Source organism: Archocentrus centrarchus, chromosome 3 (assembly GCF_007364275.1).
Source record: "Archocentrus centrarchus isolate MPI-CPG fArcCen1 chromosome 3, fArcCen1, whole genome shotgun sequence".
Lineage (NCBI taxonomy): Eukaryota > Metazoa > Chordata > Actinopteri > Cichliformes > Cichlidae > Archocentrus > Archocentrus centrarchus.
The window spans coordinates 34,076,917-34,096,665 of NC_044348.1; the positions used below are offsets into that span (position 1 = coordinate 34,076,917).

Below are 19,749 nucleotides of genomic sequence, written 5' to 3' on the forward strand. Positions count from 1 at the left end.
CAGGGAGGTATTTCCTCTTGTCTTAGATTGGATCCACTGATAGGACCATCTCTGTCTAAGCGCCCCCTCTGAGTGATGACAGGTGCTTTCATCTCACCTGCTGACAGCCCGCCACACAAAGCGTTTTTACTACTAACAAACAGAGTTTCAGGATAATGTGCGATTATTGCTGCAGATTTTCACTGAATGGAACTTAAAATAACGATGACGTCACATTGGTTAATGATTAGTGAGTTTATACTCACCTTATCAGACCTCATGATTGTTTTACTTTTCATATCTTATCAGCATTAGATAATGTGTGTGTGTGTGTGTGTGTGTGTGTGTGTGTGTGTGTGTGTGTGTGTGTGTGTGTGTGTGTGTGTGTGTGTGTGTGTGTGTGTGTGTGTGTGTGATGTAGTCAATTATCTCGTTTTGGTGGGAAACCACATCCTGGTAAGAGCTTTAATTAGTTTAGAGAAGCTAATACTGGAAATCCGTTGCCTTCAAAATAAAATGTCTTTTTTTCTTTCTTTTTTTTTTTTTTTAAATGATCTGTAGCTTTAATTAACAGATGAACGTGTAGTCTGCAGGTGGGCTACACTTCCCGTTGATGCACAGGTCAGATGTTTTATCACATTTATAAAATAATTGTACCTTTAAATTATCTTTTCTTTTTCGTTTTGACTCTAATCCAAAAACCATCATCCTGCCTGAAACTTAGGCTGTCAATGACTGAATGCCACATTTGACAATGGACCCAAGTTCTTATGTTAATTAATTTGTAGTATTTGTGTCCTTTTTAAATGAGTCAAACATAAATTAATTTGTTCTTTGTTCTTAATATTCCAGAGTTTATTTATTTTTATGTTAACATAAGGTTTTATTATGAGAATAAACGAGAAAAATTGGAGCTTGTTGTAGGTTTGCAGCGCCTTCCCCCCTCCCCCACAGACAAGCCCACTTATTTGCGTTTATTTTGAAAGGCATGACTGGAACACGCCGTGGGCTTGCTGCTGTGTGATCCAGGTGCAGAGGACCATTGTCCGTCCCGGTCCCAGAGGGTGACACCACGGGAGCCGTTTCAGGACAGGACTGAGGGGAAACCAGCAAAGTACCGGCTTCCGAGAACGTTTCCTCCGAGAAAAGGGAAAACTGGATACTTAAAGGGCGAAGAAACGGTGAAATATATGTTTTTAAAGGACAGGTCCCGATCCAAAGCATTCACATTCGTCTACAGTTTATTTCTTACAGCTACTGCTGAAGGATCCGGTCAAGTGCGCTGAACTTTGGACTTTGCAACTTTAGTTAATTTCAGCTGCACTTTTTGGGGGCATTATCACGAGACGTATTTATTAAGTCACCGGATCTGGACATGTTTGCAGTAAATTTAATACCAAGAACTCGCGTGGCAAACCCAGTTTCCTGATAGCGGGCATTGCCTTTTCTTTCTTTCTTTTCTTTTTCTTTTTAATTTTTTTTCTTTTTTGAAGTGCACGTTGGATGTTACTAAGAGCGACTTTGGTTTAAATTAAATGAGGCGTGCGCTCTCGTGGGCAACTCCCGCTACTGATAAGAGAGCTCAGTACACGCAGGAAGGTGACACCCGTGATGTAAAAAAAAAAAAAATCTTGGAGGAGTGAAGCTGCGTGGACTCAAGACTGAAAACATTTTGCTCACTTTTATGTATAAATTCTAACTGTATCTGAGATGGAGCTCAACCACAGTCCGCGGATGCGCTCTTGAAGACTGTTGCAGTCTGTAGGGACTAAAGTTTCCTCAAAGCTTCTTAATTGCAAGTCGAGTAAAACGCGACTAAGACGTCTCATTTAACCCTCGGGATCGACCCACGACGCTCCCCTCGCGCCCGCAGCATGGCCACCACCTCGCGGGACGGCTGCTTCTGGTTGCTCTGGAGACGCACCCTCTTTGCGCTCTGGCTGTGTGCGGCAGGAGCGCGTGCAGCGGAAGAAGAGAGCGCTTTCAACGCAGAGGTAAGATGGCAAAGAAGGTGAACGTGAGAGGTTTGAGTGCCTTCACTTAAAGTGGAGCACGTGGAAGTCGCTCTACAGCAGATTTGCGCATCAGACACTTAATTTTCTGCATCTGGAGTTTTAAAAATCTTTTTATTACACCTATTTGTGCCGTTTCCATCAGTTTATTTTGAACTATTCAGCACAGCAGGTGACAATTCAATACCGGATGGATATGATGAAAATAATTCTGAAAATGAAAAATATATTCTCCACTTCTCTCATCTAATATTATCCCTGCAACACACACGTGTAGGGATGGTTTTCTGTTTGCCTGGTCCAGATGTGTGCAACAAAGTTGATGGTTTTGGCTGATGTCAGGCAACTTTGGGGTCTTTTGTTTGGGGAAAGGTGAAACCAGAAATAAGTATTAATAAACAAAAATGGAGGGGCCTGAGTATAATTATCAATTGGTCAGGTCCTTCTATTCAAAACTTTTTGCTCATTAAATACACGTCACACATATCCGTGTTTGGGTTGTCTTAGCTATGCTTTAAGGCTGGCTGGTAACAGTGTGCTAGTTAGCAACAACAACACTTCTAAACTGTAAAAAACTCTCATAACGAACTTTTTAGACTTTTGAGAAGAAAATTGTCCTTGTATTGGACCTCCTGGTTTCTGACCTGTCAGCAGGAACACGGTGCTCGAGGAGATGCTTTACAACTGATGACTGAGAAATTGCAGCTCTTTTTATAAAAGGAGATATTGTAGTTTTTCTGTCTTGACGTCCTTCTTTAATGATTGCTGTCCTTGAATTTAGGAATATTTCCAATGAGCTTAAGTAAATGGTTAATCTTAAGTACACACATGCAGAGATGCTTTGACCAATCATTACCTTTGGAGCTGAGGTTTCATAAATTGTTTTGGAAGCCAGCTCATTGCTCAAATATCCACTGGGCTCTTTCCTCTGTTGTAGGTATCGCTTCCGTGTAGCTAATAAGGCCAACAGCACACATTTATCCCGTGTGTATTCAGGTGTGTCAGTAGATGCCAGAGCATCGAGTTGGAACTTGAACCGGGGGTTTTTGCACCCTTGCTTCATCAGTCCAGCAGTTCATCATCACACTTTGTTTGTTTTGAGAGACAAACAAAGGTGATCAGTGCTGTGGCGTCTTTTGTGTGAAGCTTGAAGAAGGGCGCGAGGCAATGACAGACACAGGGAGGTCATTAGAGAGCTTACATTACCAAACTCAGTGACCTTGGTGTGTGGGTGTGGGTGGGTTGCTGTCTGGTTGTCGATCAGTTTACAACATTTCCTGATGGACTGTTAGCATAGCTGTGGTGTGTGTTTGTGTATGTAGGTGTGTGCTAATACATCTCGCTGAGCCTAGAGACAAAGGGTTTCCACATTATGTGGAGTGATGAGAAATTCTTAACCACTTGTTGCTAAACGTGCAGGTGTGTGTTTGTCACAGTTGAACTCGTGTTGTGTGTTTAACCTCCAGAGTGCTCGATACATGCAGAGGTCACTGAGGGTATGGAGGTCACATCTTGGACAAGGAGCTCTTCTGCTTTTCTGAAGCACATGAAGTCTGAGTCTGTGGAGAAACGCTTCCAGCTTAGGATATTAAAAAATAATAATTCATGGCTCAGAGAAACTTAATATGTATGAAAATGAAGCCAGTGATAAGTACCGTTAACCCTCCAAGTCAAAAAATAAATATAATAAAAAATATATATATATGCACAAACATGCACAGCTTTTCTGATGAAATAAAAAGACACAAAAGCAATTTTGAAGTTAAGTGTAACACAAGGACACTTACAACTGATATTAATTAAATAACTGAAGCAGTGAAAAGCTCAGAGTAGCGGCAGCAGTTCTCCACCTGCTACAGGTTAGAGCAGGCCTCTTCAACTCCAGGCCTCGAGGTCCGGTGTCCTGCAGGTTTTAGATGTGTCCCTGATCCAACACACCTGAGTCAAATGGCTGAATTACCTCCTCAGTATGCAGTCAAGTTCTCCAGAGTCCTGCTGATGACTTCTATATTTGACTCAGGTGTGTTGAAGCAGAGACACATCTAAAACCTGCAGGACACCGGCTCTCGAGGCCTGGAGTTGAAGAGGCCTGGGTTAGAGTGACCTTGTGAGCACAAAGCTAATGTAGAAGTGCTCCAAACCTGCATTCTTTCAATGACCAGCAGGGCGGCGCTCCTCTGGTTACAGTAACACTTCCGATTGTATGAAATCCAAAGTTTTAGGCCCTCAGTAAACTCTTTTCCTCATCTCAGCTGGAGGTTTTGAGTAATGTTGAAAACAACAGGAAGTTGATTTAGTAAATTGTCACCTGTTGACATCCACAGTAGTGAAGCTGGACTGACTGAGTCTCTGTTGGGAGGCAGGTAAGAGTCATCACCACAGTGAGTGGGTCAGCCTGCTGCTGGGGGACAAGGATTGCTCATTACTTAAGTGATCATACTGTTCACTCAGATGACTGAAAAAAAAAAGATCATAAAACATATTTAGACCCACCCAAGGAGCTGCAACCAAAGTCTGCGATCCATCGAGTCATTTTCCAAGAGTAAAACTGCTGCTGCAAGTGTAAAAATGATAATAAGCACCCGTCACATGGAGCTTTCCATCATTCCATTTGACCAGCTTAGAGACACAAAAACTGACAGCTTAGTTTGAAAATAAGAAAAGGTCTTTTAAATCTGGCAGAGTGGACGCTGCCAGATTACAATCTGAGCGTTAAACCTTATGAGAGGAGCTGCTGCCTGTTGATGAGTCTGCTAATCCCTCACACATGTTCATGGGAGGCAGGAGCTTGTTTTTATGTAGTCAGTAATGGACACGCTGTGTCTCTGTGGCAGATGAATGTTTCTCTAGTCTAAGAACATTTCTTATCACCCATTATAGATTTATGAGTTTCTTTTTAATGTTTGAATGGAAAGTATGCTTAAATTTCAGTAGTAATAACATAAAGTGGCTGATAGAGAAGAGATGATTGTATCCTGTGCTTCATAATCAACATACAAAATTAAATAAGATGATTTTTAGTTTGTTTTAAGGAAGCTCACCTGTGTTGTGTTGTATTATAACTAAATTAAACACCTGTTATACCATTAATACTCGTACTGAAATACTCTCTCTGGAAGTCTGATCCTCTCTTCAGGCTGTGCTTTAAGAATTTGGCCTGAAACCTCGACTCCTACTCTGTCTGAGCAAAAAGGATGAAGTGGGAGGTTAAAAGAAAGGAGGAAAAGGAGAGGGATAATTAGTGTGTGTGACCAGAATCTGGAATATTTTGACTAACAAAAAGGAAACAAGGAGAGAAATCTGATAGATTTGTTTATGACAGAGGGAAGGAGGGACGGAGATGCAGAGGGTTGATGGGGAAGGTAGCGGTCTGTCTCAGCTGTGCAGCATGTGATGGCTGAATGTGACAGCTGTTCTCTAACTGGGACACACACACACACGCTCACGCACGCACACACAGAAACTCTGTGCACATGCATGGGACTCCAAGGCATCTCAGGAAATACAATAGAGCCTCTTGTCTGAGGAGAGGGAGCTGTGAGAGAAAACTTTTGAATAGGAGGCAGAGCGAGCGGATGAGGGAGTGCAGAAACATGGACACGATAAGAAAGCCTGGGTTTATAGACAGAATGCAAAATGTGTTCCACAGCAATTTGTAGCTGAAACAGTGAGAGTGGGAAGAGGAGGGGGTAATAGATGACTTATTGCAGCACACACGTCGACCGCTGTTCTCTTTGTAGCCATGTAATCTGCACTCCACCATCTCTTCACATTCTGCACACTTTCCCTCCTCTTCCTCCTGATTGACTGTCGTATTCACAGAGATTCGTGTTACTGCCGTGATGGACGAGGAAGGGGAATGATGTTTCCTACAATGTATTAGGGACTTTGTGCATTATGCATATGTTTCTGTGCATTTCCTGTGTTTACACACAGACGGTAAGTGCTGCCATTGATTTCTGTTTAATTGTTTGGTGTAAGAAATATGGGCCATAGTAGGCTATGTTAACCTAGCATGTTTTTCAATAGTGAGAGAAACCAGAGCTCCAGGTGAAAAGATGAGAATAATGGGGAGAAAGTGCACTTACACAGGCCCCTCCCTCTTTTTGAACCCACGACCTTTCAGCAGTGCTGAACATCAAGCCGAGGCGTGGTGGACGCCATCGTGGCTTACTCGACTTATCATTTTATCGCTGTTCACACGTGAGCAGCAGGTAGTCCCAAAAACATTACTGCTAACATGCTGGCTGGCACCGGACCCTCCTCAGAGCTGCAGCACAAGCTTTCCTCTGTTTCAAACCACAGATGTTTAAGTCGCCTCTCAGAAGAGGAGAAACAAAGATCTGAATGAAACGCAGCCTGGGCACTTAGCATCTGAATGCTGCATCCAACACTGAGCAGCCTCTGCCAGACCTCCACTTTGGTATCGCGTGAGCTGCATCTTGTGGGGAATCCAACCCCCCCCCCCACACACACACACAAAAAGATGTCAGTTTCATGTTCAGGTGTAAAATCGCTGTTTGGTTCATACAGTTTGTACTTCAGGTTAAACAAACATAAAACTGAGTTTATGATTGTCAGGTGTTTGTCAGGGGAAGTTCTTCATTGCCAAAGCAAAGGTGAGAGCTAGTTAGTTTATGTTAAGTAGCTAGTTATCTAGCATTGATCCCCTGATATGTGAACAAACCGAGCCCAAAGACAAGCTCGTATTACTTTCTTCCATTTCTAATCTGTTCCACTCCGTATTAAACTCTTCCTCCTCCTCCTCCTCCTCTCTGTCCGTCTCACTTCTCATTTACTTATTCGTCCCCTCGGTGGGACTTTAGGAGGGAACACATGGCAGCAGACCAAGCCTCGGAATAAAAGCTGTTAGTATCTTGGCTGACATTGTGGTGGACCCACACACTAATGCGCTCTCTCTTACGCACACACTGGCAGGTTTTACAACTCCTTGTATATTGCTGGGTCTGGTTTTGGCAGGTAAGCTCAAGGACTCGCTGAAAGACCATTTAATAGACGAGGCCCAGCATGTACACACACCCATACACACACACACACACACACACGCAAGCCGTCTCCTGCTCTTTGTGTTGTTTTGTATTCAGCTCAGCTGACGAGGGAAGGTGAGCGGGCAGACTGAAGTGCTTTGCGTTAGATGATGGAGGTGAGGGTTCATATGCCACAGTAAGTCTTCTTAATAGCACTGAAACGCTGCCCTTGTACCTGACAACAGCCTGTTGTAAATATATATAAAGACAACAGGACAGAGAAGAAGTGTGTAGAGACAACAGCAGCTGTGTGCCACAAATGCTCAGAACACAAAGATACAAACACAAAGACATGAAGGCAGTTCCTGTATTATTATTATTATTATTATTATTATTATTATTACAGCAGCCATGTGGAGAGACAGAAGCGAGACACTGGGATGTCAAAAGACATGTTGGAAGGCAAATGTTGGTGTTTTTTTCTTTGCGTTGCAGCGTTTCTGTCACTGTGTTGTGTTGTCGATGGCCTGCCTGGCCTGAGCTGAACCCAGCTGGACCCAAACACCAGGGATACAGCAGGCTGTGACGTCTGTGAGCACTGCTAACTGTGACTCAGTGTTCTCTCACTGTATAGGCTACAAAGAGGGAAATAAACTCTCTCTCTTTCCCACATCACCCACTGTTTGTGTGCTTTTATTGGAATTCAGAGAGTAATTGATATTTGTCTCCCACTGCTGCTTCCTCTGTGTCTGCTCTGGTTAAACGTCCTTTACTTGCAGTGTTACAGTGTTGCAAAGGCCTTCGTTTCTTTTGATGGACAGTTTGAAACGTCTCTTTGGGGGGGGGGGTCTGTTTTTGCCATTTAATGTTTAAAATATGTTCATCAGAGAGTATTTGTGCTGTTGCAGAAACTCCAGGTGCAGCCTGGAGAGGCAAAATATTCTCAGAGCCTTCTGTAACCGCAGATGCACGAAGTATAATATTGGTGTTGGTCTTTGCTTAATAGTGAAAACATGAATGCTAAAGTTATTATAAAAGAAATGAGTGTCTTTTGAACCCTGCACCTGTTTTCTTTGCCCTGACTTTGTAAGAGGGAGGGAGGGAGAGTCCTACGATAAGTCTTTCAGGAAGTGTATGTTTGTTTGTGTGTGTGTGTTTGCAGTTTCCTTATCTTAAGGCAGAGGTGGGTCACAGTCACGTCCAGTTCAGCTCTCTTTACACCTCTTCCTGCTCCAAAACACAAGCACGGACACACACACACACACACACACACTCACAGTGCTAGCACATGGCATTACACGACTCCACTGCCAGAAGCAGCTGTTATTCTGGGGTTTGGTTCAGTTTCACACAAAAGAATGTTGTCAGTGTGTATATTGTAAGTATTAGATCACAAAGGCTTTGGATAACGCCCAGGAGAGTGTGAATGAAGAAGCTCGGGCTAAATTCTCCAGTGTCTGAGAGCTGAAACACTTTGGTTTCTCATTCTTGATCTCCAGCTGGTCATTAAGCAGACAGACTACAGCACACAGACACGAGCGCTCAGGTGCAGCATAACAATCTGTCTGCCTCACTGCACTGTACCTTTGAGCGCCGGGATGGATTATATTAGTTATTTTAAAGGTGACTTTTTTCTAACTTTAGAGGGAAACACGTAACCCGAGCATAGAAATATCAGAGTCTTGCTGAGTTCCATCCATCCATCCATCCATCCATCCATTTTCTTCTGCTTATCCACTTCAGGATTGCAGGATGGAAGTGGGAGGGGGGATTGGAGCCTATGGCAGTTGCCGTAGGGTGAAAGTCAGCGTACACCCTGGACAAGCTTATCACAGGGCAAACACAAGGAAACACACAACCATTCACACCTACGGCCAATCTAGAATCACCGATCAGGGCAAACAGAGCGGCTCAATAGAGAAACATTATTTTAATTTCACTGTGGGGAAACATACAGCAAATAAAAACTTTTATTGTGGGGAGTTGTCCTGTTTGGTGGAGCAGTTATTACATGCAAGATGTTTATAAGATGTGTGAGAGAAAAAAACAGTGAAAGGCGTGGGTCTGTGTTATTCCTCTGAAGGAGTGGGTAAGTAAATACAGACCTTTATCAGGTAATATTTTACATTGTGAAAGATGGGTGTGATCTGGAGAGCTGAAACAGAGACACAGATATAGTATCTGCGTGACCAAACATGCACGCACACACACACACACACACACACACACACACACACCGAGTAACAAACACCACTGGGAATGTGGCGATGTGTGTGTGTGTGTGTGCTATCACAGACTACCCCAGTATGCAGCGGATTTTCGGTGTGTGTGCGGGTGTGTGTGTGTGTGTGTGTGTGTGTGTGTGTGTGTTTATGATATTGGGTTTCCACATAACAGGTGGGACAGACTTTGCGTCATCTATGATTGGGTCGAGTATCCTGCTTTCTCCCTCAAGTCTGTCATTAAGCCCCTCCCCCAGCCCTGCTGTAATACATCAGAGGCTGAGGCCTCACTGAGGTCTCCACGCTGCCTTCTTCATTTTCATTACCAAACATTAAATACAGCACAACTCACAGCAGAATACATTTAAAAAGAACAGTTTACTTTCTTTAAAGGTTCAGGTGTAAAACCAAACCAGAGCAGGTGGGACGGGGGGGGGCAGAGACGCGTGGGGGAGTGTGTTACCCACTTCTAACATGGCACAAACACACCAAGTCTCATTTGACCCTGTTTGCACACAGTAAAGAATGATTTAGCCTGCTTTGAATAGGTGACATAAGTGAACCGTTATCAGCTGAACAGGTAAAACAGTATTAGGTCATAATGTAGGAAATCCAAGCTAAGAAGGTACATTAGCACACTTAAACAAACAGGTGGTGGGTTACTCCGGTTTGATGCACTCACAGAAACCCTGAGATAACCAAAGCAAACCTGAGTGTCTGCGATGCCATCGAGCTGCAGATGAAGTCTGACCTCATGGTTTTCAGTGCTCTTAGCTTTAATCAGCACAAACTGTTGATATGCTCATAAAACAGCTGTTGCTGTTTCCAGTGCAATGCTCTTGTTTCTCACAAGTCAAAAGTCTCTTATTCCGTATGCTTGTCTATGTAGACTAAGCTGTTTTTGGACTAACAGCTTCTTGTGATCATATTTAGTCTTGTGATAATACTTAGTTCTTACTAATGAGCTTAGATTCAATAAATCCAGCTTCAGATGACATGAATTAATTTTTATTTCTGTGTTTCCTGTAGGGATGGCTGAGGATGTATGGATACCTGCCTCAGGCCAGCAGGCAGATGTCGACCATGCGATCAGCTCAGATCCTGTCCAACGCTGTCAGCGACATGCAGCGATTCTACGGTTTAGAGGTCACAGGACACATCGACGCTCAAACCATAGGGTCAGCATGACTTAACACCTAACATGCTTTTGTATTATATCCATAAATGAGCTCTAAATAAACTGGCTGTTAATTAGTGTTCCAAAAATTTTAGCTTGATTTAATCTTTAATTTATTAGATTTGTCCCAGAATGCTGGTAAAAACATCCTCAGTGGTACAAAGGAAACCAGAAGGTTTAATGCAGGGATCCTCAACTCCAGGCCTCGAGGGCTGGTGTCCTTCAGGTTTTAGATGTGTCCCTGATCCAACACACCTGAGTCAAATGGCTGAATTACCTCCTCAGTATGCAGTCAGGTTCTCCAGAGTCCTGCTAATGACTTCTATATTTGACTCAGGTGTGTTGAAGCAGAGACACATCTAAAACCTGCAGGACACCGGTCCTCGAGGCCTGGAGTTGAAGAGCCCTGATTTAATGTAATGCTTCCCTTCATCGCTTCACTTGGTTGCTTCATCCTTTCAACATCAACACACACACACACACACACACACACACACACACACACACACACACACACACACACACACACACACAAACCTCTACCTGTTTCTGATGTCTTTCATCTCCTGCAGTGCCATGAGGAGACCCCGCTGTGGTGTGCCTGACAAGTTTGGAGGCCAGATCAAAACCAACGTGCGGCGGAAACGTTACGCCCTCACTGGACATAAATGGAACAAGAATCACCTCACTTACAGGTATCAACAAAGAAGATCTAACCCTCTGCAGACGTGCAGCACAGAGAGAGTCTTTGTAATCTTTGTCTGCGTGGGGCTGGAATAAAGTCAGCTTTTATACGTTTCTGTATTAAGGATGCATTTGCCATGATGTGCTAGAGCTGAAGATGTTCATTCTTATCTTCTTCAGGCTTGTCAGACACTGAAAATTGCAGTGCAGTAGCATATGAATGGAAAACATTAATGCTTAATGCATTTTACTTCAGACTTTTGTCACTGTCCTTTGAGATCATTTTTTTCTCTCTGTCCCCAAAGTATTCAGAACTACACTCCCAAAATTGGAGAGTATAACTCGTTTGAGGCCATCAGACGGGCCTTTAAAGTCTGGGAGAAGGTCACCCCGCTGAGCTTTGACGAAATCCCCTACCACGACATCAAATATGGACGGCGCAAGGAGCCCGACATCATGATCTTCTTCGCCTCAGGTTTTCATGGAGACAGCTCCCCTTTTGATGGGGAGGGGGGCTTCCTAGCTCACGCCTACTTCCCTGGACCTGGAATGGGTGGAGACACGCACTTTGACTCCGATGAGCCGTGGACCATAGGAAACCATAATGTGCAAGGTAAATGATTCTTTTCAGTGTGTTGCATTGTGGATTTTATGGATTTTAACCCGTTAACTGGCCGCACCAAATCCAAAAAAAAAGTTACGTGACGCCCTCTGGTTATTATTTCATATCGTGTTAACTGGCCACCGTATGTAGTGCATTTTATATGGCAGGCTAGACCCTCCCATTTTGATTGACACCTCATTCAGTCGATGATGTTATTGCCTTGGTGTGAGTTGGTGTGTAGTGCGGCCACACTGACAGACTGGTGATTTTGTATTAATATCACCGATATCATGAGGGAGTTATCTGGTTACTTTGGAGGACTGAGGCATCTTTGTGAAGGCCCAGCTGATGAGCAGTTTGCAGCACTTGGGTCTGGCATGTTGTGCAGGTTGTAATGCAGCATTATAACAGCATTATAACTGTCCCCGTGGATTTCCTCCACGACTGAGTGGAGCTGGCAAAGCTCAGCCAGTTACATCGTCTCTCATTTGTCAGGCTCCACTTACCTGTCAAAGTGGACTCTCTGTGACACCTCAGTCTTTACCCCAGTTCAAATATATCCCCAATGATCTCGTTAATAATCTTCTACTGACGAGGACTATAACCATCCAAAAAAACATGGCTGACTGAAATCAGGCATACTTAACCAGCTGATCCGTCTTCAGTAATAAATCTTATATTTCTTTATGATTAACTCATAAATAAATTATTAATCACCCTAAAAAGCGACTCTCTGCTGTATTTGTAACCATTTTATCTTTGTTACTGTTAGACTGAATGACCCCAACAGCTGGAGAGCTGAGCGGGATATTCATGTGATTTTGAAAATAATACCTTATCAGCAAATGATCTCATTACAGGATTCACTGAGGACACAAACAGGCCGCATGTCCACAGGGAAAAAAATCAAATCCACAAGTCACCATAATGTAATTGTTCTGTTTTGATGAGAGCCGAGGCTTCGGTCTGGGTTGGTTTGCTGCTTCGGGGCAGATATTGCCTTTATAAAAACAAATTATTAGGCCAGTCATATTGAAGTATGTCAGATATTTTATGTTCACACTTAAGCCCTCAGGCTTTAAATGGAAAAGCTGGCAGAGCAGCGAGCTCACAGTTTTTGGGTGATTTGTCATGTTTGTTGTTGAGCTCTGAGTTTGCACTGATGACTTCTTTGAGACGGGATCAGTTTGTTCAGAGCTCAGTCTGAGGAACTGTTCTCCAAACTTCTAAAATACCTTTTGTAATGTTGTTATTGAGACCCAGCAGTGCTCGTTAGGTTGAGTGAGTAAAGAATTATGGGAAGGTCTTTTCTCCTTATGAAAGCAGATCGTTTCACACGTGAAACTTTTGGAGGATGAGGCCATGTTGAGCAGTTACAGCCTCAACATCAGTGAGCGGCACTAACCTTCTTACACACACAAGTTAACTTGAAGTTTCTCCTCTTGTTGCTGATTAAACTGGGATTTTCCCGCCCTGCCTGTTATCTGCACACACAGCTGACACAGACAGCTGAGTGTTGTGTGTGTGTGTGTGTGTGTGTGTGCACGGGCTCGCCTGTATCTGTGTGATCAGCTGTGTGTGGGATGTGTTGCAGGACAGATCACAGGGATGGTGGAATGCCACTGTAAGTGGGAGTGTGGTCCACTCGGGAGATGTGGAGACTGGTGTCTTTGTTGGGCCACGCTACTTTCACCGCTTGAAAGCAAAGTGAAGCTAAATTACCACGAGGTCCTCGCTTTAGTTGGACGCATGTCTAAGCAGTCAGACTCGTCAAAGACGTAGCCATTTGTGCGACAGCCGAGTTTTTCTTTCTTTCAGAGGTCATGCAGATTGGTCCAGCATGCGGCTGATGGAGTGACAGATCAAAGTATTGAGGATTTATCTTTATAATATATTCAGATCCACTAAGATTTTTGCTAACTTTCTCAGTTTTATGTTACTTTAAATCACATATTTAGTCCATCAGTTTTCTTTGGTGGCCACGGTCGGGCTGGAGACTGTCCCCGCTATCATGGGGTAAGTGTTGGGGTACATCCAGGACAGGTCACCGGTCTGTTACAGGGTAACACACAGAGACAGAGATTCATGCTGCCCACATGATCAAACCTTTTAGCTAAAATGATGACTAAAAAGTTGCATACCATAACAGATAAACAGCTGAAATAACTCACTAAAATTATGACAGCAATTAAATATAGGGATGGCTAACAGTTGAATATGGATAGGTGTATGGATGAACCAATTAAAATGTCAGCGTAACATAACAGTAAAAGTATAGATAAACAGCACGAGCTGTAAGCTAACTTTTATAAAGGGGTCAAAAATATGTGGAATATCTGTTATGCTGTTATGTGGAGCAGTAACTAAACCCATGTCTGAAATAATAAACCAACAGCTCTCCATCAGGGCTTCAGATGGTTCCCTAATGGTGACTGATAAATGTGAGCTCCGAGTACACTGGTTCCATTTTAAGATGGATTCAAATGAACACAGTGAAACATGAGAAATGGAGTAGATGAAGGATGTCAGCCTAACAGGTTATTTTTATAATGTTCAGACCAGATTTACCTTGAAGCTGTAGACCTGTTGAATAAAAAGTGAGACATGCAGAGTCATGTCCAAGCCTTAGGCAGCATGTGCTCTGCTGAAGGGTCCTTAGAACAAAATGAGCTCTCACCTCTGACCTCCTTTTGAGTTGCGTCAGACAAAAACAGTTTAGCAATCAATCGTTGGACATAAAAAATGTAAAAGTCAGCGGCTGACGGTAAACGCACACATGCATTTGATCCACTCATCGCGGTGTTTTCTTTCCCTTTCTTTGACCTCAGTTTCAGTAAAGAGCTGTTTTACTGGGATGAAGAGTTTTGGTGTAAACCTTGTGACGCACAGTGTGATTAATCAGGCTCTCTGGCCCAGGAGACAAAAACAGCATTTACACTTTATCCAAATAGTTCAAACAGTCCTCGCTCGGATGAAACGCGGTAAGCCGGTAGCAGGAAAAGGTCAGAAGTTTTTGTGGTCAGATGAGACTAATGTGAGGAGGTTTCTGGCAAAAGGCAGAGCAAACTCGGAGAGTGGATTTTGGTTGTCTCGGTGCTGCGTTTCTTTACACTGGTAGTCTCCCTGTGGCTGATGAATGAGGTGCGAGGCGTGATAAACAAGGGAACAAAGCTTCAGGGAGTCGAAATAGGTCAAAATGTGTGTGTGTGAATTAGCAGTAGAGGCGCTGGCTGAGCTTTGCCAGGCTGAGACGTTTGAAGCGCTCTCTTGCTTTTCCCTGTCAGACCGGTTGTCACAGTTACCTCACAAAGGCCTCTTTATCTCCCTTCATTCATCCTCAGCTATCTGCAGCTCTCTGTCTCACCCTCTCCTCCTTTCTCCCTTTGAGTGTTAGCTGCAGCTTAGCATGCCATGAGGACATTCATGTGACTGTGGAATTACAAGTGGGGGGGTGGGGGGGTGTGAACTGTGTGCATCCTGTGTGCGTTTCAAAGCGGAAATGAGGAGATGCACAAAATGAGGCATCTACAGTGTCTCCCAACACCCCCAACCCCACCCACTCTCTTCCATGTGCAGCAGTGACATCACCAGTCCACCCAACATCATGATGTCACTGGTACAAATCCGTCCAATCACTGTGGCCCATCTTAGGGCAAACAAAATGGGTAGGAAGTTCAAAGGTCACTCGGGTCAGAATCTAGGGTGAAAAGCAACAAAGAGGTATTGACTGCAGGGAAGTGCCCAGCTGTGTGCTGGCTTCACTTCACACATGAAGTTATAGGAATACGATTCTCAAATGTAAACCTGGTTTCTTTCTATTTTTCTTTGAAAAAAATCTCAAAGCAGGCTTTTGTGTTGAGAGGAAGCCGTGCCGTGGCTACTCTGTCACAGCTGACACTGTGATATTATTGCAGTGGATAACAGGATGTCTCAGTGGGTTCGAGAGGATAGAGATGTGCGCTGATTCATATCAGCCATCGTTAGCATGCCTGCGTATGATTAAAGTTTCAGATTTTTGTGTCATAAATAGGAGAGAACAATGAACAGATTCATTTTGTTTGACATGTTACGTTTCTTCTTTTAGATTTTGCAGTCATAAATGTATAAGATGATCAAGAATTATTGTATTTTCTCTCATTCTGCAACAATTTATACATCCATATATTTATATAGTGATATTTATTGATTTATTTAGGAGCAGCGAAGGACTCGGTGCATGTTAACAGTTGTAGAGTCACAGCCTGGCAGTACTCAGGCACTGAACATTACTGCAGGAACTGACCAACAGTCCCTCCATTTCTGTTTATTAATACTCATTTTTGTAGTTTCACCCCCCTGTGGCTGGCTCCGATCCGGCTCTGAGAGCGAAATCCTAAATAAATCCATATTTAATCCTATAATTGGCCTTTTTTTTAAACTTCTTTTGATTTTACCTTATATTTCAGCTTAAAAACAGCTTAACTTGTCTTGTTTCATATCATTTTTTTCAGCACAACCTCACATGTGTGACTGTTCATTTTTTTCATTTTGACTGTATTAACACATTGGACCTAAAATCACCCAAAAATCATAAAATCAGAGTAGAAAAAAGTTCAATTTTTTATTATGAAAACCACAAACAGGTTTAATGAGACATTTTATAACTTAAAATACAACAACTAATGAACAAATTTAGCAAACAACAAAGCTATATACAGCTATTTACATTAAAATGCAGGCAATGCCTCAAGTGTTTTTTGTACAACAATAAGATGCCACACAGATTCACTGGTTTGAACCCAGTAAACACGCACTGGGTGTGGTTTTCTCTGTTGGGGCTCTCTGTGTTGCCTTTTGCCCTCCACTGCAACCTGAACTCTGCCTTTTGTGAGCCTTTTTATTTGTTTGCTTCTCTCTTTCTCTGTACTGACTGATCTCTTATTCATACAGGTAATGACCTCTTCCTGGTAGCAGTCCACGAGCTGGGACACGCCCTGGGCTTAGAGCATTCCAACAACCCCCTGGCCATCATGGCCCCCTTCTACCAGTGGATGGAAACTGAGAACTTCCAGTTGCCAGACGATGACCGGCGGGGCATCCAGCAGATCTATGGTACGAGGTTATGTTTTTAACTCTTATTCTTCATGTTCACAACACTTAAACACAATACTTCAAAAAGCCAGTCATAATTACTAATGCGCATGCAGCTGCTCTCTTTCATCAGTAATCCACTCAGTGTGTGAGTACTGTGCTTGTGACTTCCTCAAGGTCCTCCAGAGACCAGTCCCACCCAGGCCTTGCCCACAGTGGCACCCCGTCGCCCGTCGCCCAGACCACCGCAAACACCTCCTCGGCAGCCTGACCGGCCCAGGACCACTGAGAGACCGGATCATTATGGGCCCAATATCTGTGAAGGGAACTTTGACACTGTTGCTATGCTCCGAGGAGAGATGTTTGTCTTCAAGGTAAAACCGGTTTGAGGAATAACATGGAAAAGTTCTGCCTCCATGACGGTTGATTTCAAAGATGTCCTTGCTTGGAAATTAAGTCAGCTTCCAGTAGAGGAGCTTTTACCGCAATAAGTTAGTTGTTCTTTTCCTGAGAAACGAGTTATGACAAATGTGTGCGCGCGGCCAATGAGGGGTCTGTTTTCAATCGGGAGCTTGTGGATCGTAAACCTACAGAGCTGGTGTTCTTTTATGAGATGGAGCGCGGTGGGAGGAGTGGTCAGGTGTTTGCCTGAAAGAGCCTCAGGACCCACACAAAACATTAGCTAAAGCAGCAGTGACCTATTAACTGAGTCTTAACCTTTATGAGATTAGTCTTGTAGATGCCAGTATTTAAACTGGCCGTGTTATTGGCTGCAGCTCCTCTCACTCAGGATTCATTATTTATTATTTGTTCAGGGTATTTTGATGCTATGCAGTCCGGTCTTGTGGTACTTTATCGTTGTGCAGCGGCTGCATGTTAAGCTGAATTTGTTGACATTTCAGAGCTGCGTTCCTTCCTGTGCATTCTCACCTCTCCAGGATTCCTTTGGTTTATAGAGCAGCTCTGCAAAGATAAGTAATTATGTGTTTCTATGGAACAGGTCACAGAAGGTGTCCAGTGTTGAAAGCATTAACGTGCAGGCTTTACTCTGAAGAAGCCTCCGTTTCACCTCCAGAGATGTTGCTGTGCTGTGTGTGTGTGTGCGTCTGACACTGAACTGGCCGTGGGGCACGAAGCAGCTGTAGATAACCAACTGGGTCTGAGGTGTTTGCAGAGCTGAAAAGAAAAAAACAATTATTTCTGCAAGATAATATAAAAACAGTTATAGAGACATTGCTCGTGGGCTGTTTCATTTTGCTTTGAACTGCATACAGCAGATCCCTGCACTCAGATACTCAGCTCAGGCTATGAATAGCTCCTGTCGTTGACTCTTAAGTGTGTGTGATGCTGACCAGTCATTACACACCCTGACATTTAGCTTCCTGGACATATGCTCCACATGGTCAAGCAGTTATATTTGTGCTGTTGGGTTAATGTCTGTCCAAAGTCACGAAGCTAGCTGAGACATTATTATTGTTCATTATCCAGAATTAACCAGTTCACACTGAGCTTTAAAAGTAGAAATGACCCTATCAGAGCAGAGGCAGACAAAAGCAGCAAATAAACATATATTAGTTGGCTTTATTCATCTAATTAATGTGAAATCAAAGTTTGTTTCAGTTTTGAGCTGTAATTACCATTCAGTCACATTTTTCTCTATCACCTCCCTCCAGCTTGGCCTAAAAGTTAATTGGAAGGTTGTAATACTTAAACAATCTTCTTTATTTCTTCATATATGGATGACAGGTACTGGCCTGTCGGTCAGCTTTCATCCAAATTCAAATAAATGATAAGACACTGGTTTTCTCTGCCTTTATTCTGCATGGACAAATTGCTTTCTGAATGCGTAGGAGCAATTTGTAGCACATCAGTAGCACTCTCTTCTCCACGGAGTCCTGTCCATTAAAAGAAAAAGGTGCTGTCATTCTGCATGAAAAGTTCCCCTTTCTTTTGTCCACTTTACAGCAGAAGGCCTCGACATAAAGAGAGCCAGCACACCGAGCAGTTCTCAGTAATGAAACTCCCACACGGAGGTCTGCTCTAATATGGTCAATTCAGGAGGAAAGAGCTGTCTGACCAGATAAATGGATGAGCTTCCAGTTGGATTGGTTGTTCGGTCTCTCTCACAGATCTCCAGTCTGTTCCGTTCTGTGCCGTGCCGCACCGCGCTGTCTGCGAGTGTGTCCTGCACGAAGGACAAAACTAGCTGTGCTTGCCAGAAAGAAGCAGCACTGAACATTTTACTATTACAGGATCCAGGACGAGCAGGGCTACTGACTCACCACTCCTGAATGAGTCTGAGGGCTGCTGGTCAGCCTGTCTGCTGCCTGTGTGCACAGTGTATAAAGTAGATATGAGTATTCACAAAGGGTTGTGGGTAAAAACGTGCATCGGGTGCTTTTCTTTGTTTTGCGTTGCTGACTTGACGATGAAATCACAAAGTTCTTTATTAAAAAGTTATCTTATGGCAGGCTGATGAACAGAGAGTGCAGTGAGGGAACATGATAAACCCAGCAGAGCAGCGACTGACTATTATTAGCCTGCTAGTGTTCCGCTTTTGTTAGTTTATTGTACGTTCTGGTCTAATTATCCTGCACAGCTCAGTTTGCTCGCATAGAGGACACAGAAGCAGCAGAGTGTGTGTGACCTCAGCCGGGGAAAATGGAAGACTTAAAAAAATATTTCTCGTTTTGTCTTTTTTGCATGTTCTTTGTACAGAATTGTTTGTAAAGCTAAGAATGTGAAGCGCTCGCCCTTCTGTGCTTCTTTACTTTGAGTAGCTGTATTTCCTCGAGTCTCAGCTACGACTGAAACCGTGTCCTCTAAAACAAACGTTTCTCTTTGGACCCCTCAGGGCCGCTGGTTCTGGCGTGTGCGCAGGAACAGGGTTCTGGATAATTACCCCATGCCAATTGGTCACTTTTGGAGGGGTCTGCCTGGAGACATCGATGCTGCGTATGAGAGACATGACGGCAGGTTCGTCTTCTTTAAAGGTGAGCAGGAAGTCCTGACA

At 43.5% G+C, this 19,749-nt stretch overlaps 1 protein-coding gene across 1 annotated transcript in view; it reads left to right on the plus strand.

Moving 5' to 3' along the window:
- The first annotated feature begins 1,853 nt into the window (after positions 1 to 1,853).
- mmp15b (matrix metallopeptidase 15b) overlaps positions 1,854 to 19,749 on the plus strand; it is a 24,606-nt gene continuing 6,710 nt past the window's right edge. Inside the window, exons 1-7 of the mRNA XM_030722966.1 lie at positions 1,854 to 1,973; positions 10,231 to 10,379; positions 10,951 to 11,073; positions 11,368 to 11,675; positions 16,596 to 16,757; positions 16,914 to 17,110; positions 19,591 to 19,729. Coding sequence (XP_030578826.1) covers positions 1,854 to 1,973; positions 10,231 to 10,379; positions 10,951 to 11,073; positions 11,368 to 11,675; positions 16,596 to 16,757; positions 16,914 to 17,110; positions 19,591 to 19,729 — 1,198 coding nt within the window. The remainder of the gene's footprint in view (positions 1,974 to 10,230; positions 10,380 to 10,950; positions 11,074 to 11,367; positions 11,676 to 16,595; positions 16,758 to 16,913; positions 17,111 to 19,590; positions 19,730 to 19,749) is intronic.